General features: G+C 36.3%; 2 protein-coding genes and 1 long non-coding RNA gene across 4 annotated transcripts; all 3 read right to left on the bottom strand.

The window, feature by feature from the left end:
- Nucleotides 1–435: 435 nt before the first annotated feature.
- Nucleotides 436–15,045, bottom strand: LOC110092828 (superoxide dismutase [Cu-Zn], chloroplastic-like). Of its 2 annotated transcripts, none has more exons than XM_028699098.1 (8): nt 14,681–15,045; nt 2,916–2,980; nt 2,781–2,820; nt 1,965–2,060; nt 1,852–1,883; nt 1,355–1,430; nt 897–950; nt 436–530 (listed from the first exon to the last, which is right to left on the bottom strand). In XM_028699098.1, the coding sequence occupies exons 1-8, from the start codon at nt 14,964–14,966 to the stop codon at nt 469–471; spliced, it is 711 nt and encodes a 236-aa protein (XP_028554931.1). In that variant the 5' UTR covers nt 14,967–15,045; the 3' UTR covers nt 436–468. The 2 variants fall into 2 exon arrangements, with proteins under 2 accessions (XP_028554931.1, XP_020673175.1); XM_020817516.2 differs by having other exon boundaries at nt 468–806; nt 14,681–15,044.
- On the bottom strand, nt 5,401–10,595 carry LOC114580702. Its single transcript, XR_003702262.1, has 2 exons — nt 6,587–10,595; nt 5,401–6,490 (listed from the first exon to the last, which is right to left on the bottom strand). It is a non-coding gene; the product is annotated as an uncharacterized LOC114580702 (long non-coding RNA).
- Nucleotides 15,046–21,810: 6,765 nt separating the features above from the next.
- On the bottom strand, nt 21,811–23,239 carry LOC110092953 (gamma conglutin 1-like). The gene has a single exon (XM_020817673.2). It carries the CDS (start codon nt 23,237–23,239, stop codon nt 21,947–21,949), a length of 1,293 nt encoding a protein of 430 aa, XP_020673332.1. The 3' UTR covers nt 21,811–21,946.
- Between the last annotated feature and the right edge of the window lie 240 nt (nt 23,240–23,479).

Raw genomic sequence — 23,479 nt, 5'->3', positions numbered from 1 at the left:
CCATATGAATTAGAGTATACAAACACAATATAACATAGATACATATGATATAAGTTACATAATTATCTCTCTCTCACACACACATACGCTCGCTTGCTCGCTCGATCGCACATACGCTCGCTTGCTCGCTCGATCGCTTGCATATGCACTATAGCTCCCGCATCGAGACTTATACGGCACAATCATGCATCAACAAGATGGAGAGGAGTGTCGATCCAATTCATCAAACCCGTTCAATTCAACTCTATTTTTGAAATAGTTTCATCCTATTTTGAATGCCTATGACTATGCGTTACATAATTTAGAGTTTAAAAAAATTTTATACTAAAAAGATGCTTTAGAAAGCACTAAAAAGACTGCCTCAAACGAAGCCTAAATGACTCCATCTCTAGAAGAAACATATAAGCATGGCTCAGGAGTATAATGACTATGGGATTTGCTTGCTAACAACCTTAAGAGGCAGGAGATTCATATAAATAAAGAAATTACATTAACTATATTGTAGCAATAGGAAACAGCCTCCACAAATTCTAGATTAAAAAAAAAAAATCTCAAATCACTATACATAGCAGAAAATGCTGAGTAACATTTAGATCTGATAAATTGCTTCCAAGTAGTGAAAGAAATTTATTAGCTCAAGGTATTGTTTGGAAATTGGAATAGCTTTCTTTCTGCTTTACAAAGCAGCTTTTTAGTACAAAATTTTCAAATTCAAATTTTTTTTTACTAAAAAACTGCTTCATGAAAGCGATTCCAAACGAAGCTTAAGAGATAGAATGACTAAGGTGGAGTTAAGCCAACAACACCTGCACAGAAAACATCAAGCTTAAACAGGGAAACTATGCATATTATGCCACTGTGAATAATTGAGGTAAAATGATAAGTCAAAGGTTCACCACATGCCAATCTTCCTCCTGCATTGCCAGTGCTTAGACTAAGCTCTTTCCCTCCTAATGGCAATATGTTGGAAAGTTTGGAGAAAAACCAAAAAAGGAAGGTCATTCAAGAAGAGTTTGATTGATTCTGATATATTAGTGAAGCTTATATTTTAATGAAAAATAGTTTGATCAAGATATTCTGATGAAATTTTGACGAGAAAGGATCTCAAAATTATGAGAAATTATTATGTGTGGAGTCCGGACGGGAAGAACAGTCCGGACATTAAGTGTACACATTTTGTACATAGTGTGTACAAAATCAGTGTACACACTGTTTCACAATCCGGATAGTTCTTCTCATCCAGACTCTGCACAGAATAATTTCTCAAAAATTATAGGGACTAGGGTTAGCTTTAACATGAAAGTACAATACGGTTAATCAATTAAAAAAAATTCCAACTTAATTTAATACTCACCTTTTCCTAGATCATCTTCAAGCTCATGAACTACAAAGGATCTTCCAATGACTGCAGTAGGCCCACTCAATGGAATCTGAACGTGTTAATAAAACATGTCATACAATTTATTATAAAGGAAAGAATAACCAGAATCCTAGATTCAGATATTGGATATTGCAAAAAAGAAATTTTTTTTTTTTTGGAACGGGATATCCACCCACTATCACACCCGAAAGGGCGCTTGACAGCGTAATTAATCCTCGGGTGACTTAGAAGAGACACCCACCCCAGAAACCTCCTGGTCCGCACTTGATTAGGCCCCACTTAAGAGGTGCTGCCGCTCAAGGGTAATCGAGCACAGGTTGGGGGGATCCCAACCGTACTCGCCCACCAATCAAGCCAAGCAACAGTGGGTAAGGAAAACAAAAAGAAGAATTTTCTAAATGTTAATTCTAATTAATTAAATGCTAGGCAAGGAAAGATGCTAAAGATAAAATTCAGGTTACAAGCTTAACCTGTGCATCCACAATTGTCGCCTCAGCCACTCCTATATTCACAAACAAGAACAAGATAAATTTCTTTTGTGTGATAATCAAAGAAGAAATTCTGAGGATTTCAAAGATCATACCATCAGAGTTGGCAAATATGTTTCCTAGATCACCCGCATGGCGAATATTGTCCTTAGGAGCACCATGTGTCATCTTATTAGGGTTAAAATGTGAACCTTAGAAAGAAAAAAAGATAGGATAGGTTAGTCCTTTGTTGAAGATCATTATTAATAAAGGTTTAGTTCCAGAAGTATCATGTAAAGATAAGGAAATGTTTCTACTTCTATAGTTCAAATATTTAATTTCATTCCAAGCACAAGAAACACAGTTGCATGGTGTATCTCCATTTTCTCTCTCAAGAATCATGAAAGCAGTCTGGATTGTGAAGCTCGAAATGTGCACCTTAGCTACTGATTAAATTCGGGTTAAATTTCAAAATAGTCCTCTGACTATTTGTATATGGTCATATTAGTCCTAGAATATAATTTTGCTCCAATTTAGTCCATTGATTATACAAAATTGATCTAAAATGATATCTTTACAATAGTACTAAATTGTGATCAATTTTGTAAAGTTTAGGGATTAAGTTAGAATCAATTTTATATCGTTGTGAGGGACTATTTTGGATCAATTTTGTATAGTCAAGGGATTAAATTGAAGCAAAGTGATACTTTGGAACTAAATTGGCTATACATGAATAGTATGGGGACTATTTTGAGATTTTTCAAGATTAAATTCTGTATTAGACTAGCAGCAGATAATCAAGGCTTTGTTTGAATAGAAGGAAAGCAAATGAAATCCAAAAAATTTCTGGGTAGATTATGAATTTGCAATAATAGATATAAACTATTTATATTTTTAAAAAAAAAATAAGTTTAAGAGTTTGTTGGTTCCACCTGTGGAAATGCATCCATTTGTAATATCACCATAATCATGCTGCATGAAAAAATTCAGAAATGTTTATTACATTAGCAAATAATCTAAATGAACTAATGGAAGAAAGATTAAGAAAAATGCTTTGAAGCTCTTACAACGTGGAAGCCATGAGGTCCGGGGGTTAGTCCACTCACACGAACCTTCACTGTTGTGGGGCTCCCTAAAAGACAGTAAGAGATGAGTTGGAGGTAGCTTGAAAATAACAGAATATGTATAAAAACTTCTAATCACAAAAATATGGAAACGGCTGAATGGAATCAAAAAATTTGAACAAAACCCATGCGTCAAGATAGTAGTAGTTTTGGGCAAAGTATCTTCATTATCTTTTCTTGTGAGGAGTTGTGATGCCCCAAAATATATTTTGGAAGAATTCTTCTATTTTTTTAATAAACAACACCAGAGCTATCTAACTTCATTTATCAAAAATAAATAGCAGAAATAAAATTTAAATTATTATTTTAATAAAAATATCCAAAGTCACTAAAATGTTTTAAATCCTCATCCCTTCTCATTTTCGGTAGCACAGAAATGAGAAAATTTTAAGAGATAAAAGAAATCCTTAGATTTGGAGGTCTTGGAGTGATTTTCGTTAGTCGGCCCAGTTGAAAGATTTACTCATCTCGCTATAAGGAATCATTACCATATTTATGATTTCAAGAATTTTGTATTTTTTATATTTTTTTGACCAAATTTGTGTTTTTGTTACGGAAAAACGAGGATAATTTTGTATTGATAAAACTTTTACCACGTAACTTTTTATATGTCATAGAGTTTGAGATTATGCAAGTTTTTAGTATTTATTTGATATTTTCATCGGTTAATTTTGAAAAGGCATCAATTTTTTACCTACACACAAAATTATTTTAACATCTAAAAATAGTGCTTTTGTTCAAAAAAAATTTCATAATGTTGTTTTATACAATATCTAGTAATTTAGTAAATTTTTTAAAATATAAATTTTTGCTCAAGATATTTTTTTTTGTTGCCAACCATCAGGACATGTTGAAATTAAACTCAATTATATTTTATTTGCTGCAATGTATTGAAAATGAATACAGATGTACATATAAATGTTTTGAATTCTATAATTTATTTCCGTTATTTATTTCTTATAAATAAAGTTAGATAGCTATGATGTTATTTATTAAAAAGAAAAAAGAATTCTTCCAAATTAGATTATGGGGCATTACAAAAGTATTTATGAAGATTGATGGTGGGCTATCCATGGTATGAATCATGGAGCATGGCACTAGATAAAGAGATAATGATGTTACTCTTGAGAATAAGAATATAATTAGAGACACAAAGTTCACAAATGGTCTTGATCTCCTAATAATGTAAGTTCAAAAATGGGTGGCTCCCACAACACCATCACATGATTAAGTGGGTTCTTAGTAAGTGATAAATGATAAAAGCTTCCATTTTAGGGGAGTGGATAGATATGAAGAGCTTTCAGGTGAGGGAATATTACTACAACATGTGAAAGCTTTTGATTTAATCTCATATCATATAGTTAAAAAAATTTGTATAGTAACACTATATTGTTGGACCTCACCCACAAGCTTAAACTTTTGGGTTGAAATTATTTATAAATATTGATATATCAGACTCAACATTGATCTCCCGTTTATTCAACCTCAATAAAAAGATTGTTATGGTAATCAATTCTTTCCTAATATGGCATGCAATTTCCTCATTATTGTAAATCCAATATTAAGATTTGTTTAAAATTACTTTTTAGAGAAATTTTTTGAGAGAATCTTTTTTTTTTTTTGGAGATATTTCAGATCATCTGAAATCTTAAGTGTGGGGGTTAGGAGAGTTTTTATACTTATATATTATCTCATCTATAAATACAACCCTGGGTGACCTCCCAAGCATTCTATATAAAAGGCACCTCACAACAGAAGAAAGCGAGGAACTAGTTAAATGGAAAACCAAGACATAGAGGAAGGGAGATGGGGATCTGATTGTTTCTGTTTAAGCACTGTAGTGTGAATTCGACCTCCTACTGCCACAGTAGAGGTCGATTTCTAATAAAAAAGAATCAAGCGGTATATTATAGGAAAAGATTTTGGCATCATCACCAAGAGGGAGCTCAGAGCTTCACTCGGTTCCTACAACATGTAGTTGTGAAATTTTCTCCTCTTTGTTTTGCTCAATTTCATCATTACTATAGAAGGTCTTTATGTATTGTCTTATAAAGCATTAACTTTGATTCATCTCCTACATTGTAAGAAAATATCACCATATAATTCTCTTAAAGCTTAATTAAATTTTTTATCTTTGTTAGATTGTAAATGTAGGTAGATTTCATCAAACCATGTAAATTTAAATATGTTTGTGATTGTCACTACAATAACATTCCTCACATGCTATTGCTCGCCATTATTATCTATTCTAACAATCAGTATTAGAAATGTAATTAAGAAAGCTTTTCGATCTAAGTTTGAGGATGAGAAGATCATGAATAACAAGTTCAGTGAACTAAATTTTGCGTTCTAGAAAATGTCGATTAAAAGTTCTCTCTGATAAACTGCATAGGCGGTGAAGCAAGCAGAGGAAAAAAAACAGAAAAGCTGGAAAAGGAATGAAATTGTTTTATTAAGACTTAATGATGAAAAGGGAAGTACAGTCCTGTATTTATAGACAAAGCCTTAGGATCATATTAGCTTTAGCCTTTACACGTGTCAAGAAATGTACTTTCTTATTTGTGCTTTAACATGCCCCTGCAAATTGATGACAACGGGTTGTCGATCAGTTCCCGTTGTCATCAGTTTGGGAAGAAGAAATTGAAATCTGGAGATTGTTAAAGCTTTGATGAAGAGATCGGCCAATTGATCCTTTGATGCAATATGATGAAGCTGAATAGTTTTATTTTTTATACATTCTCTAATGAAATGACAATCAATGTCTATGTGCTTAGTCCGGGCATGATAGACTGGATTGTTGGCGAGGGCAATAGCGGACGTGTTATCGCAATATAGTGTGGTTGGTTGATGCTGGGTACAATCGAGCTCATGTAGTAGTCGGCGGAGCCAAATGATTTCTGTTGCGGTGGAGGCGACAGCACGGTATTCCGCCTCCGTTGATGATCGGGCAACAGTTGTCTGCTTCTTTGCACTCCAAGAGATCAATGTAGATCCTATGAAAATACAGTAGCCTATAGTAGAGTTCCGGTCAGATTGGTCTCCAGCCCAGTCAACGTCGGTGTAAGCTCTAATGGTGAAGGTGGTGGTAGGATTGAGAGAAATTCCGTAGCGGGAGATCCACGAATGTACCATAGAATGCGTTTGAGTGACTCAAAGTGAAGTTATGTAGGTTGATGCATGTGTTGGCATGCTTTATTAACAGTATGTGATGTAGGGGCGAGTAAGGGTGAGGTACTGGAGGGCTCCAACAAGTTGACGGCAGAGTTTGGGGTTGGAAAATGGTGTTGAAGTAGTTGAAGTGCTGGTCTTGAGTTGGGATAGTGTTGATACTGGCTTGCTGTTGAGCATGCCAGCCCTTTGGAGAATTGTTTCTGCGTACTGCTGTTAGTGTAGATGAAGGCCTGTCTCGGTCCGATCAGTGGAGATGCCTAGGAAATGCATTAGACTGCCAAGATTCCGCATGTTAAACCTTTTGTGTAGAGCGTGAAGCAGCTTGTCTATGGTTTCCTGGTTATTTCCTATCAGAATAATATATATGTTATGATCGTTTTTGCGATAAATCAAGAGAGATGGATCCGAATTACTAGTAGTGAAGCCTTGTTCATGTAGAAAACCTGTGAGTGTTTCGAACCACTGTCGAGGGGCCTGTTTGAGTCTGTAAAGAGCCTTATTGAGTTTACAGATGTGATTGGGGTAGTTTGTGTCTAGATAGCCAGGAGGTTGCTTCATGTAAACAATGTCAATAAGCTTGCCATATAAAAAAACATTTGAGACGTCTAATTGGCAGATATTCCAGTTTTGATTTAGAGCAAGAAGTAAAAGAACGCTTAATGTTGAAATTTTTGCTACGGGGCTAAACGTTTCAGTGTAATTTAATCTGAATTCTTGATTATATCCTAATGCAACGAGACGGGCTTTGTGTCTAGCAATGGTTCCATCTGAGTTATATTTGGTGCGGTATGTCCACTTGCAGCCGAGCGGGTTTGAAGTTGAGTTTGCGGGGACGAGCTCCTAAGTGCCCTGAGATTGTAAGGCCTGAAATTCTTGAGACAAGGTTCTCCAGTGTTCGAATTTGGATGCCTGGGCATAAGTGGTGGGATCCGATGTGCGAGTTTGATGTGTAAGATCAAAGATTTGCTTAGGCTTTAAATTGCCTGTTTTCAGTCTGGTCACCATGTGATGTTGAGGTCGGGTATGAGGAGTAGTAGCTGTGACTAATGGATTTTGAGTGATGTTTGTGGAGGTGGGTGAAGCCGAAGCTGAGGGAGTGTTTAAGACATTTGAAGGGCTGGGTTGTGGAATAGTATGTTGATGTGGAGGAGTTTTGTGTTGCTGACTGTTGTGTTGACGTGGGGAAGTGGAATTCATGGATGTAGGAACAAGCAGTAAGGGAGGAAGGTGATGTAAAGATTCATGTGTGTTATGTGTAGAAGTAGTGACAGGAGACTGTGCGTAAGGGAAAATGCGCTCATTGAATACAACATGGCGAGAAACATATATACGATTGGTAGATAAATCGAGGCAGCGGTATCCTTTTTGTTCTTTGGCGTAGCCGATAAAGGCACAAGGGGTGGATAGGGGTGATAGTTTTGATTGAGAATATGGTTTGAGCCATGGGTAACACAAACACCCAAATATGCGAAGATGCATATAAGTTGGCTGTTTATTCTAGAGATAGTAGTAAGGTGTGCTATTGCTTAGTGTGGCAGTGGGAAGCCGATTGATTAGGTAGATGGCAGTGTGGAGAGCATCTGCCCATAGTGAATACGGAGCATGAGAATGAAAAAGAAGGCTACGAATGGTTTCAATAAGATGTCTATTTTTGCGTTCGGCGACTCCGTTTTGTGCCGGTGTGTAAGGACAGGTATATTGGTGACGAATTCCCCGGTGAGTACAATAAGATTTAAATATGTTATTGAGGTATTCACCTCCGCCGTCAGTCCGAATTGTGCGAATGTTTCGATGAAATTGGCAGTTGATAAACTTGTGAAAATTAATAAAGGAGTTCGTTACATCAAATTTGTTAGTTAGCGGATAAGCCCAAGTGTATTTAGTAAAATCATCAATAAAAGTGACAAAGTAACGATATCCTTGCATAGATGTATGCGGGGACGGACCCCATACATCGGAATGTGCAAGTTCAAATGGTGCAGAGGTAGTAGTCGTAGAGGGTAGGAAAGAAAGACGTTTGCTCTTGGCAATGTGACAAGTATTACAAAAACTATTAAAAGAGTCAGTACATATGCTGGGTTGAGATCGAGCTTAATAGTGAACGGTGGAGAAGGCGGGGTGGCCTAGGCGATGGTGTTATAGATCAGGGATGGCTTGAATCGAGAGAAGTGCAAGTTTGGAGGTTGATGTGTTGTGAGGGATAATGTAGAGGCCGTTATGGCATGTGCCTTGAAGAAGAAGACGATTGGTCGTCAAATCCTTTATTTGATCGTATGGAGAAAACGAAATAATACAGTTATTGTCAAGAGCTAATTTGTGAACTGAAATTAAATTGAATGCAAGATTTGGTACATGGTGAATCTTGTGAAGGTAGAGAGTACCTGATGGAGTAGGAAGTATACCGTTACCTGTATTTTGTATCGGGAGCTATTGACCATTACCAAGAGTGATCGACTTGGGAGGAGCCTGTGTACGGTTCGGAGTTGTTGAGTTGAGTTGCATCAGTCGTTAGGTGAACTGAGGCACCACTGTCCAGAAACTAGTCATTCTGGCGTGGAGTCTCCGATGGGCTGAACAGGGCTGACGTTTGTGTGGCTTCGGTATATGCTGGATCTGTGCGATACCAGCAGTGAATGGCTGAATGACCATATTTGTTGCAGATCTGACACGTGACATTGCGGTTAGTTGAGTGATCACCACGACCAGGTTGCTGCGGGGAACGTTGTCCACGGGTGCCGCGGTTTATGTAAGATCGGCCACATCCACTTCTGCGTGAGACAGTGAGAGCTAAAGTTTTTTCGGTGAGGCTTAAAGCCTGAAGATCTTGGGAGGCATCTTGTAAGATGTTTTGCTCTTCGCTGTAGAGGAGGCTGTAGAAATCATCAAGATTCAATGGCTGAAGATTTGTGCGTATAGCCGTCTTGAATGATTAGTATGAGGAGGGAAGTCCGTTAAGTGTATAAAGTATAATGTCTTCGGACTCGATCGTGCTGCCAGTGGTTGTTATAGCGTCGACTTTTGCTTTAACCTAAAGAAGATAGTGAGACATGTGTTTGTCTCCTTTGGGCAGGTGATGGAGCTCATTTTTTAACTGGATGAGGCAAGAGCGAGTGGTAGATTAAAGACGATGGGCTAGAGTTGTCCAGATTTCGTGGCAGCAAGATGCGGACAGGACATAGGGGAGGATGGACGGAGTAATGGTAGAAAAAAGCGCGGCGGAGAGGTGTTGATCTATTAAGGTCCAAGATTCTTGCGGTGATGGAGCGGTTGTGCCGTCTGGAGTGATGGAGTTTGGTGGACAAGATGTTTAAGCATCAAGAAAACCTTTGAAACTATTTGCATTGAAGATCTTCTCAACTTGGGACCGCCAGATTGGGTAATTATCTGAGGTGAGAAGGGTTGGGACAAGATTCTTGATGTTGCTTATAAGGAATTTGAGTTGAGGTCGAATGATAGGGGCGGGTGTTTGTGGGTTGGATTGTATGGTGGGTTGAGAGGTTGATGAGGCTTCCATGGGCGTTGAAGAAAGAACTAGAAGACAGAAAGAGCAGAGAGGGAGGAAGAAGGAAAGAGAAAAAAAAAAGATTCAGATTTCTGACCTTTGCTCTGATACCATGATAAACTGCATAGGCGGTGAAGCAAGCAGAGGAAAAAAAAACAGAAAATCTGGAAAAGGAATGAAATTGTTTTATTAAGACTTAATGATGAAAAGGGATGTACAGTCTTGTATTTATACACAAAGCCTTAGGATCATATTAGCTTTAGCCTTTACACGTGTCAAGAAATGTACTTTCTTGTTTGTGCTTTAACACTCTCTACCAGAGAAAATTACATCAATTGATAAAAGTAGGGCATTAATCAGGATCTGGAACTAATAGAGTCAAGTGCTGGAATTACCTACCACCCTGACCATGAATGCTACCTTCCACATTCTAAATGAAATGACTTAATATGAGTCATGAAGCGCTCTCTGACATATATAAAAAACTCTCTTCCATCATTAAGGTATATATAACAAACAAGATTCTCAAAATGTATAAGGAAACTTTAATCACCAGGCATATCATGAGTTCAACTCAATCAGGAGATAGCTGAACTCTATGATCTTCAAGTTTGTAGACTACTCCACATAAAAAATTCATTACTTCCTAACCGCACATCCAATTGACCATGAAAATACTTTTATTTATTTGCTAGCATTCCAAACTTTTCATATGGAGGTCCTCATTCTATTTGATCTAATAAAACTTGACCATCCATTGTAAGAACGTTCTAACCAAAAATCTCCCCTAAAATGCTAAAACTAATCGTCATAATCCTTAGCCTTCCAACAACAACAACAAAAGACTTTATCCCACTACGTGTGGTCAGCTACATGAATCTTTTTTCTCCATTATATCAAATTAAGAGTCAAATTCTTATTTAAATCTAATTAAAAAAATCATTTATAATGCTTTTTAACCAAGTCTTTTTAGGTCTGCCTCTACATTTCTTAATATAAATCAGATCTAATACATCTACTCTCCTAACCAGTTCATCGAAAGGTCGGTGTTTTATGTGACCAAACCATCTAATACAACTCTCTCTAATCTTATTTGCCACTGGAGCTACTCCAATCTTTTCACGTATATACTAATTTCGCATTCTGTCTCTAAGAGTAAAGCCACTCATACATCTGCGCATCCTCATCTCTGCAACATTTAGCTTAAATTTATGCTTATTTTTTAATGGCCAACATTCTATGCCATAAAGCATTACAGTTCTTACCACCATCTTACAGAATTTTCCCTTTAAGTTTGAGGGGTACTATTCTATCACACAACAAACCCAATTAATTCCGCCACTTTAATCATCCAATTTGAATTCTACTAATAATATCCCATCAATTTCACCATCATTTGAACAATAGACCTGAGATATCTAAAACGTGTATTCTTTTTAATGACTTAATCGCTCAAAATCACAATCTCCCACTAGATTTATAACTACTAAAATTTCACTCCATGTATTTTCTTTTAGATGTACTCAAACGAAAATCTTTAGACTTTAAGGTTGACCTCCATAATTCAAGTTTTCCTTCAACTCCCTATCTAGTCTTATCAAAAAAAAGAATATCATCAGCAAAAAACATACACCAAGGTACATCCTCTTGCAAATCTCTACTAAGAACATCCATGACTAAAGGAAAAAGATATGGGCTTAAAGCTGATCCTTGATGTAATCCAACTAAAATAGGAAAATACTTGGTCAAACTACCTTGTGTTTGAATACAAGTAATAACTTCTGCATACACATCCTTAATAACTTGAATATAAATATTATTAAACCCTGTCTATCTAGAACTCTCCAGAGCACTTCTCATGGGAGTTGGGGCTTTATCATATATTTTCTCTAAATTAATAAATATCAATGTAGATTCTCGTAATTCTCTCTATAATTCTCCATCAAATTTCTCAATATAGAGAGAAAAGTACTCTCTATGTACTTCTCTATATATTTCTCCTTATTCAAATCATCAAGTTTTTTTAACCTTTCTATCTTATCATTTTCAATTTTTTAAAAACACTTCACTGCATACTATATATTTGCAATCATGCATCCTTTTACATCACTAAAATACCCCCACAATAAGATAAAATTTGAAACTACATTTAATGGCTTGCTGAACATAAATAATTTTTAGATTCACTCAAACAATCAAATGTTTTTTTTTTATTTTTTTATTGGCAAAATATGGATGACTATCAAAGAACTAGTATTACAGAACTAAAAATGCTAAGGATCTCCAAAATATAGTGGAATGACTTTAAAGAAAAAGAGCATAAACTTTCCAAGAAAAACTCTAATATGGGCAGAAATGAAAGAAATTTTAAAATTTAAAATTTAAATACTATCAAAGAGAGCCAAAAACCCATAGCCATAAGATAGTTCCCTCCTTATTAAGAACTATACTTATATGTTTGATGGAAGGAGTCCAAAAGAGTTCAAACTTAGTATGAATGATAAAATTTAAAAGATTATTGATAAAAAGATTACTGATAAGTTCAATCGGGATGGAAGATCAATAATCTTAAGAAATTGATAAGACAATTTTTTTATGACTTATAACATCCCCAAAAGACAGAAAATATAAATCTTCAATAAAATTAGTGAGGCTAAACTTCTACCTCATCAAACTTAATTATATATCCTGATAAGTTTGAACTTTTCTGACTTCGGTATCCATGTTAATAAGCTTTTGTTGCATCTCTTCCTATTAAGACTCATATACAGCTATCCTCTTAGAACTTCTAAGTGGGTTACCTATACCCTATGGCATAAGTGAGTATAAAGCTGAAAGTATCAAGTCAGTCTAAACTTTATAAGCCTCCCATTACACTAGATATGCTCATAATTGAGTTGATACAATAGTGATAGCATTATTGAAACTATTTTTCAAAATATTCATTTGAAAAATATAATGGATTAACTTAAACTCAATTCTCTAGCTATGAATCCATCAAATTCTACATGATATGTATGATCCTTTGGCTTACTACATTATTTTTTTTTAACTTTACCTCCTAACATATTCTCTATTATTATTTTCATTATATATGATATATTTGCATTGAAAGATTTATCAAGCATTGGGATTGTCAAACAAACCCACTTATAAGAGATGCAAATCTATTTCTAGAATTATTTCCATTATCATTCATCTAAATACCTATAGATATTATACTACAAGATGCATCTAAAAATACGAGTACTCCACATCCATGTAATTTTATTATTGTAAATCCTAGATTTAGGTATAATTAGGATTATTTTTGGGAGATTAAATTCACTTCATAAATGACACTCGGAAATGAAAATGAATAAAAATTAAAAAAAAATAATTATAGAATTTTCTTCCCGAACACTATGAATGAGCTGATTGAAGCATCGTCCATAAAATCAAACAACAACTCAATTCCTATTGCCCATTATTCTCGTTCAGACTTGATATATCATCAAAAAATTATCTTGATCAGGCACGAATCTCAAAGCAAAAATCAAGTTGGTAACTTCAAAAATTAAATCTGGGATCATGTGAACTTTGATTTCAACAAACTTATAGTCAAACTGAGCGTCATGGAAATATGAACCCAATGACACCAAATTCGACTCAATCCGAGCCCAAATGGGTTAAAATCAAGGACCAGAAGCACTATTGGAAGGTTCAAACCACAATTTGAATTACCAAATAGTTTCCAAATGTGACATACTTATAGTCGAATCGAGTGGGTCGACTAGAGGAATCCAACGAGCCCAAGATCGTGGAAGTCCGATATCATTAAGACCTTCAAATGTCTGACGAACGGTCTACGAGCAAGGGATTCAATATCGGCCGTCAATCCAAACCACTCCACATTTACCCTTGATCCTCCCCCTATTTACACGTCATGTCACTCTCAGAAAATTATAAATAGCCTCTAATTTCCCTTAAGAGGGGAGAGAAGGACCCAAGCAATAAGAGAATAAGAGAAGAGAAAGAAGAAGCTCCTCCTCGACCACTGTCTGACGTCGTTGCTCCGCCAGACCACCACTTGAGGCCTCACCGTCGTCGAACCACTACTTGAGCCACTCACCTTCGTCGGACCACGACTTGAGGCCCTCACCTTTGTCGGACCACCACCTGAGGCCCTCACCTTTGTCGGACTACCACTTGAGGCCCTTACCTCCACCGGACCACCACTTGAGGCCCTGAACTTTGTCAGACCACCACTTGAGACCCTCGCCTTCGTCGGACCACCAACTGGGCCCTCACCTTCGCCGGATCACCACTTGAGTCCCTCACCTTCGTCGGACCACCACTTAAGGCTCTCACCTCTGTCGGACCACCACTTGAGGCCTTGAGCTCCGCTGGACCACCACTTGAGGCCCTCACCTCCGCCTACCACCACTTTTGACCCTCACCTCCACCAAACCTCCAATTGAGGCCCTGAGCTTCGCCGGACAACTACTTGAGGCCCTCACCTCCACCAGACCTCCACTTAAGGCCCTGAGCTCCGCCGGACCACCACTTGAGGCCCTTACCTCCGTTAGACTACCACTTAAGGCCCTCACCTCCGCCAGACCTCGACTTGAGGTCCTGAGCTCCACCAGACCACCACCTGAGACCCAGACTTCTGCCTGACCACCGCCTGAGGCCCGGAATTCCAAGTGATGCTAGATTTGACACTAAACTTCAATCATACGACTGACATTTGTAATTTGATCACCCTCAAGGACGAGTCAGCCCAATGTACTCAATTCAAATTCTAGTGAAATCTTTTCAACTGGGCTAGGCCCCATGATTTTTCCACTTTCCAAGATTTTTCACATAAAAAATATTGTGTTCTATATGTGTGAGCTGAATATTTAAAACGTAGAATTTAAACTCTATCGCCACATATATTCTAGCCCGCAACAAGACTAAATCATATATAAAATTAAACCAAGAGGAAGAAGCGATTTTCTCCAAACTATGCATTGTAAAGAGAGAGATAAGAAAGAGCGTTAAGGAATTAGACCGTCGTTTTCCTGGAGGAGGGTGACAATGCCTTCGACCTGAGAACTTCCCTTGAGCACGGCAACTGCCTTCTTGGTCGAGGGGGCGGCGGCTACAGCAAGGGGCTTGGGTACGGCTGCTGGGTTTGAAGACTGGAGAAGGGAGATCCGGAGGGGGTACTCCACGACGAAGGTCGAAAGGAATAGGCTTGCAGAGGAGGCTGGAGGAGGAGGAGGAGGGAGGGAGGCGTACGGCGGAGCCGCTGATAGCACGGTGTGCGCGGCCATCGCTGCGAGGATCGTCTGCATCTCTAATGGCTGGAGAAGAAGAGCGACGCGGGACAGAGTGAGGAGCAATCCAGAGTGAGACACTACGAAGTATAGATAAGCCCCTTTCTTATATATTTGGATTATAAATAAATAAATAAAAATAGATTACTATATATTTATATATCAATAACTTAAGTTTAATATTTATTTATATAATATTTTTATTTTTAAATCACATAAAATTTAAGAAAATAATTAATAAAATGATAAGAAAATTATTATTAGATTTAAGAAATATAAATATTTGAATATAAGACTTTAAATATCTGAGGGTCTAAATGGAATATCTTTATTGGATAAATACTTCTCTTCTAATTTCTCATTTTTATTATTTTATTTAAATAATTACTTGAATCATAAGCATTTTCTCTCTTTCAAAATAAACGAGTTAGGTAGAACTCGTAGAAGAAAGCTCGAGCTCAAACTCAATTAATTAATTAAGCTTAAGCTCAAGACTGAGATGAGCTCGACTCGTTTACACCCCAAATCTTATATCTTATGCACATGAGAGCAAAACTACCTAGATTTTTTTGTACATATCATGGAGTCTATTACCTATATTCCAAATAGTTCAAATGTTGGTGGACACATGACTCCCTTTTGTTTCATGATATTTAGTTGCAAGAGAAGATGGATTACTCATAGGAAAGTGTGACATATATCTTTAAATTCATGAAAAGATAACTACTTGGGTCATGACTGTAATATCAAAAATCTGCTCCAGGATCGTCCAGGACGATCTGGATCGTCCTGGGACGATCAGTTGTAAGTTTTGCTCCAGATTTGCCCAGTTTTGCTCCAGGTGATTTTTTGTACATATCGTCCAGGCCGTCCCCGTCGCGTCGGGTCGTGACAATGACTTACACCACTTGTAGTCTACCTCCCATTGCACTAACAACCCCAATCTTGCTCTCTATTTTGTTGCAAATCAAATTTCTTGGTTGAGCTAAGTAGTGAGGCACTTAGAATTGGGTGTGTCAAGCCTTCTCTTGCAATAGGTTTATAGGGTTCATCATGTTTAGCATTGAGTCAAACAATAATACAGATAATTAAGAGGTTCTAAGTGAGTGATTATAGAGTTATAGCCCATTCGGTTAGATTAAGTAAACTTCTAAAGAATTAATATTTTACATGTCAATTAGTTGGTATATGCTCTCGATGAGGGGTGTAAGTGACTCAAGTTCGAACCTTTAACGAGCTCACAAGTTGAGCTTATTGAGCCATGGGTTCAAGCTCGAGCCTGTACTGGAGCTTGTATATTAAACAAGTTCAAGTTGAAGCTTAGATTGGCTTGGATCGTAAGCTTGTTGAGACTTCATTTTTTGTGTTTACTTTTGACCTCCACTCCAATCCAACTCATCATTCAAATGAGTTATTAGGATTTCTAAAATCACACAAAATAGCCAAACTTAAAAAGAGGCCTTCACTGACTCTCTCAAACTCAATTATAATCATACATAAGTTGATAGGCATGCCAATGAACCCTTTGCGACGTTAAAATGATGCAAAATCGCTTGAAAGAGACATCGATAAAAAGTAATTGACCCTTCTTAACTCATGTCAACTACGATCAAACTCAATGAAGCCCTAATTGACCATGTATTAACCTCTAGTCTATAACTGAAACTCATGTAAATCACATCATTTAAGAACCCGTCATATTGACATTCTTAAGCGTCAACACTTTTAATTAGGTCAACATGTATAGGAGGCGACCATGAATCATTCAAATTAATATTTTTAATCAAAATTATTCAAAATGCATAGCATCACCACTACAAATATTTCTAATTAGTTTTTAAACTACCACTAACCACATTTTTCTAAATAATTTATGTGATTCATTCAAATTACCAAACAAGCCACTAAAGAATTTTGATAACTAATTTTTCTAGTAATTTTTTTGGCATTAACACCACTAACTATCAATTCGATTAAATTTTAGTTAGCATATCTAAAATTAAATAACATATATTATATGAAAACAAACTTAGCCATTGGGTTGCTCGATATACAAAAATTTAGAGGCGAATTTTTTGGCACAAAAAATTACTTACTAATATCTTACAATTTTTTCTAAAGAAAAATTAGTCAATTTTTGCCTAATTCCTTGAAACTGACACAATATTTATTTATTTATCTCAAATGATGGAACACAATAGATATGAAAACCACCAACACTACTAGTAATTTTAAGTTCACAAATCCCATCATAATTCAAAAAATATTATCACTATAGACTTTATAGTGGATATAGGTTGATTGTCTTCATAAACTACAAATAAGTTATTTTTTGGACTATAACAATAAAAAAAATTAAGAGTAAGATTTAAGATCTTAATATTCTGACTGTACATGAGGAAACTAATTAATGTTATGTGAAAAAAAATAGTTAATAATATTAAGAATGTTGCAAAAGATGTGTTTGGAGTGTCAAAAGTAAAAAGCTCTTACTAATAAAAAATTGTTGGTGGTGCAATCAAAATGGGCAAAAAAAAAAAGGATTAAAAAAAAAGTTTTGTTATAAAAATTTATTTATATGTAAATACTCAAAAAATTAGGAAAGATATAAAGAGGTCATTAACAAGTCTAAGAAGCAATATGTGATGTAAATAATTTAGTTGTTAATGATTTATATAATATATTAAATACTAAGAAGGGTGGTGCAAGATGTATGTATAAGTTAGCCAAACAATAAGATATGAGAAAAAAGAATTAAATTCAAGTGAAATGCATTAAGGATGAAGATCAAAAGTGTTATTATTAGAATAGGATATTCAACAAATATGAATGAGATATTTTGATAAGATTTTCAATGAAGATTATGAGAACATGATTGCCTTTAGTGACTTTATCACCCTCAATGAAAATAAGATTTTTATTTTTATCAGCATATAAGTAAAATTGAAGTTATAGAGGCGTTTAAGTAAAACTGAAGTTATAGAGGCTTTAAGATAATGCTTAGGAGATAAAAAAATTGTTTGCTTATGAAACCTTTCAATATTACTTTGAAGACTAAAAAGATGTCAGATGAGTGGAGAATGAGTGTGTTAATTCCTACTTTTAAGAATAAAGATGAATCACAAAAGTGTGCAAATTATAACGGAATTAAGTTAATGTGTCATACTTTAAAATTTTTGGAGAGAGTTATTGAGCACAGGTTATGATGTGTTACTAATGTTTCTCAAAATTATTTTGGATTCATGTGAGGTAGATTTAATATTGAAGCTATACATTTATTGAGTGGTTTGATGGAGAAGTATATGGCAATTAAAGTGGATCTACATATGATATTTATTGATTTTGAGAAAGCTTATGATAAAGTTCTAAGAGAAGTGTTATGGAGAGTTTTAGAAAAGAAAGGGGTTAAATGGTTAATAATGCTTACACTCAAATCATTAAGGATATATATGCATGAACTCTTATTTGTGTTCAAATATAAGGAGGTTGGACGAAATATTTTCCTATTTTAGTTGGATTATATCAAGGATTAACTTTAAGAACTTATCTTATTGCTTTAATCATGGATGTTTTTATTAGATTTTTGCAGGAGGATGTACCATGATGAATGATTTTTACTGATGATATTTTTCTTGTGGATAAGAATAGAGAGGGGGTTAAAGGTAAACCTGGATTATGAAGGTCAACCTTAGAGTCTAACGGCTTTTGTTTGAGTATATCTAAAATTGAATATTTACAGTATAATTTTAGTAGTAATAGATCTAATAAGGGGATTGTAACTTTGGGTTATCAAGTGATTAATAAGAGTATACGTTTTAAATATCTCATGTCTATTATTCAAAATGATAGTGAAATAGATGGGGATATTATTAATAGAATTCAAGTTGGATGGTTGAAGTGGAGAAATGCATCAGGCCTGTTGTGTGATAGAGAAGGACCCCTCAAACGTATAGAAAAAATTTATAATATGGTGGTGAGACCTGCAATATATATAGCGCAAAATGATGGCCTTTAAAAGAGAAGAATACAACTAAGTTAAGTGTTGCAGAGATCGGGATGCTTAGGTGGATGAGTTGCTTTATTCTTAGAGATAGAATATAAAATGAGCATATATGTGAAAAGGTTGTAGCAGCTCCAGTGGCATATTAGATTAGAGAGAGTTTCCTTAGATGATTTGGTCACATTAAACATCAGCCATTTTATTGACCCGATTAGGAGAGTAGATGTATTATATTTGGCCTATGTTAAGAGAGGTGGAAATAGACCTAAAAAGACTTGGTTATAAAACATTAGAAATGTCCTTTTTTATTATATTTAAATGAGATTTTGACTTGTAACAAGACACAATGGAGAAAAATAATTCATGTAGCCAACCCTACATAGTGGGATAAAGGCTTTATGCTGTTGTTATTGTCTCAACAATTGTCGTAAACAAACTAGTTCGTGAATATAATTAAATAAGTTGGATATTTTAAATTTTATTTATTTAGCCTTTATTTTCTTAAAAATAGTTCAAATTTATTTAATTACTAAAATGAACAAATATTAATCGAGTTGGCTTCGACGTATTCATCGAATACATTGGTTCACTTATGAACCCTATATATTTCCTTGAAGTTATGGATTAGGGTGGCCTATCAATGAAAGAGGCAAGCCCCATGGTTGGAGGTTCATATCTCTATCACATTTGCCTATGTTCGTTATGTTATTTGTGCTTTATTTGCTCATTATATATATATATATATATATATATAAAACCAAAATAAAGTAAATACATATATTTAGAATGGTTCTATAAAAACATATATATTACAAAAAGAATATTGGAAATATCAAAGATGCTTATTCTTCATAAAATACTATCATTATAATTGCTTTTTTTTAAATAAAAATCATCATTATTGCAAAAAAAATTGTTGAAAATAACTAACAATTTTTTCCTTAGAAGCCTACACAATGTTTGCTTAGAAAAATACAACAAACCACCAGTGTCTAAATTATGATTTCATTCTTCATGAGGTAGATTAATTTTATTTTAACCTAATTTCCCCTCGTATTTATATTAGGGTTTGTTTAGATCTTGGGTATAAACTTTCTATGAGCACAAGCTAGCCCTCATAATTAATCACTCCTCCCACTCGCGTGCGAGCAATATCACTATGAGATTTTAGGATAGTTTTAAATTTAAGTTTAACACTATGAGATTTATTTAAATTAATGAGAGGTATTTGTGGGGTATAATAAAGTTAGACCCGATCAAAATCTCGTGATTCTATCATCTCAAGGATACCAGGAATCTCAATTAACCAATGTTAAAAGACCATAGGTCATAACGTCCAATGAATCAAATTAGCTGCCATGGGCTCCTCCTCTAAAGAAACATGAGTAGATCAAGATGAATGTGAATGATTTTGTACTTCTTATGATATTAATGTTTGATTAAATTTGATAATCATATTTATCAAATTTATCAAACTTGTTTTTATTTATTATTTTTTTTTATTTTTGAACAATTTATTACACATGTTAATGTAGCGCATCATATGGACGAAAATCAAAGTAAAAGCCTAATCATAAAAACTAATACTAAAGCATAAGAAAAATATCAAAGAAAATATCAAACTATAAGAGCCCGATCAAAAGCCTAATAAAGAACCCATAGTATTAATAAATGTAATTTATATTTTATTTTTCATTGAGAAACTTATATGACAATCCATGATATGATTAGGCAAGGATGATTTATTAAAAATAGGTGTTTAAAACTCTTTCTTATTAATGGCAAACCATCCCCCATTTCCCTCAAAAAGTAGTTGCCTATGAGTCTTATAATACTTATAAATATGAGTTGAAATATTTTATAATTTTTTATTTTGAAATGAAATAATTTTATGGAGAAGTTATCTTCATTTTTTAGCTGCTTGGGGCCTTCAAGTGTGCATCTTTCTTTTGTGAGAGAAGTCGAACTCTTATCCCATCAAAGATATAATGATCTTAGAAAATAATACATTTTTTTGTATTCCATGTTAGATCAAAGAAGTAGCAGGCGTAAAACAAGAGAGGTATGATTCTTATCTTTCTCGCTAAGTTGTCTCCTATGTTTTGTTTACTACACGATGGTTCCAGTGATCTGAGAAATGTGGAGTAATCAGTTAAGTTGTGAATACAAGAAATGGTGGCACTGCGTGGACATCGAGAACAAAATGAATTATTCTATGCGAACACCAGATGTCATCCGAAGGCAAATCAAAGTGTGACATGTCACTTCCTTGCTGTGCACTGCAGTTGTGTACCCGTTCTGTACCGGGTGATGTGTCACGCTCTGATTTGCCTCCTGACATAGAGATACGTTTGCACAGAATAATTTCTCCAACTATGATTATTTGCAGGGTTCAAGGCAACGAAACATATAATGGTACAAATAACTGTAATGTTATATCATGCCACGAGATAAGTCCAGACATAAGAGGCAAAATTTGAGGAATGAAAGAGTAGTAATAGTCTTTTATTATTATATTTATTTTTCTTTAATGAGTGGAGAGATATAAGACTTAATTAGATAATATCATAAATGAATTTTCTTTATTAGATTTAGGAATCGTTTGGGATGGCTTTCTTACTGCTTTTTAAAGCAGCTTTTTAGTAAAAAAATTTAATTTTGGTACTAAAAAATTGTTTTAAAAAACAGTAAGAAAGCCATCACAAACAAACCCTTAGATGATAATTCGATTCTTAATAAGACACAATGAGAAAAAAGATTATGTAGTCAACCCCATATACTGTGATAAATATTTGTTGTTGTTCTTTAATGAAAAGATAGATATAATAAATGAATAGAAAATGGTAAATTACTGTCAACAGAAAATTCAAATATAATAAATTAATCGCACCATTTCACATAACATTCTTATTATTAAAAAAAAAAAAAAAAAAAGGACCACAGCTTATTTTTATTAAATAAAAAAGCATCAGAAATAAATCCATTATCCGTCCATTCATCAGGCGATGGAGGTAAAGTTAAAGTTGGAGCAAGTGGTCCGCCGGAACAGCAACGAGGCGCTAAACCCAACCCGCGAATAGTCCAAATCGAACTCCACCAAATTGTCCTCCAACTGAAACCCGCCGATCACAATCGACGTTCTCGGCGTCCTCCCTCCGTCCACAAACGCGAAGCAGAGCACTCCGTCCCTCGCCTCCACCATCGAATTCGCGCCGAAGATGCTCCAAAACACCGCCTCGCTTTGCAGCACGAGGTCCACCGCCGGCACCCCCGGGCCCACCCTCGTGCTCCCCAAACCCTTCGCGTCGTAACAGAGCTTGAACGGGGACACCGCCGCCACCCTCGTCACGTTCGCCAGCGCCGCCGCAAACGCCGAAGTCAATGACTTGTATATGCTCGTCTCGAGCGTCGTGTACGGCACCGCCGTGCTTATCTTCGTTCCACCGTATCCGGTCTTCTTATTGATGGTCAGCAGCGTCTTGTTTAACGGCAACACGGTGTCGCCGACTTTGATGGCGGTGACGCCGATGAAATATTCGTAGGAAGGTTCCCCCGGGCTGTACGTTCCAGCAGTGCTGACGGGGTTGGTGAGGAGAGGAGTGTAGAGGAGGGATTGAGAGGCGTCGATGCCTGGGAGGAAGTTATAGGGGCCGGGGCCGAAGAAGAGAGCGCCGGAGGCGCGCGGGGTGGAAGGGAGGCAGAGAGCGAAGCGGCGGCGGAAGCTGAATTTTGCTGCGAGTTGGGTGGGAGGTGCGACGCGGGTGCGGCCGAGACCGGCGATGCCGACTGCGCCGACGGCCAGGCCGCGGGTGAGAAAACGGGGGGCGCAGGAGAAGAGGAAGGCGGGGTCGGAGACGGGGGTGGAAGGAGTGGAGCCGTCCGTGGAGCGGAGGGCGAGAGCGTCGACTGCGAGCTCGCCGGAGGTGCTGGTTCGGATGAAGGGGTTTTCAGGGAAGACGCCGCAGGTGTTGTTGTTGCAGCCGGGGCGCGGGGAGGAGAAGCAGTCGCCGCAGGAGTCTGAGCCGGCGAGGGAGCAGAGGGAGGAGTGGCAGCGAGCGGGGCGGTAGGTGGAGGAGATATAGCTGGAGTCGCAGTCAACCCAGAGGTAGCGACCGCCGAGGTCGACGGCGAGGGTGAGGGTGATGGAAGGAGTGCGCTGGTTGATGCGGGTGAGGTATTGAAGGGTTCGGGAGTCTTTGGTGAGAGGGGCGACGAGGGCGTGTGGTCCGGCGGCGGAGGAAAGGGAGGAGAAGAAGATGAGGGGAAGAAGGAAGAGGATGCAAGATGCCATTTTTGGCCGTTTGGAAGAAGAGAAGACGGAGTAGGGATATAAATACAAAACCAGATGAGGAAGGTGATGCGTTGAAGCTGGCACGTTGAATGGAAAAAAATTGGGGTCAGAGCTTTGACTTTTTATTTTTTATTTTTTTTATAAAAAATCAAAGACGTGTAAGATAAATACATAAAATTAATACAATTACTTTATATTACTAAAAAATTTATAACATGTTCATTTATATAATAATTAAAA

This window comes from Dendrobium catenatum, unplaced genomic scaffold, assembly GCF_001605985.2.
Source record: "Dendrobium catenatum unplaced genomic scaffold, ASM160598v2 fragScaff_scaffold_1220, whole genome shotgun sequence".
Taxonomy (NCBI): Eukaryota; Viridiplantae; Streptophyta; class Magnoliopsida; order Asparagales; family Orchidaceae; genus Dendrobium; species Dendrobium catenatum.
The sequence above is the reverse complement of the archived record's forward strand: the minus strand, read 5'-3'. Positions and strand labels throughout refer to the sequence as shown.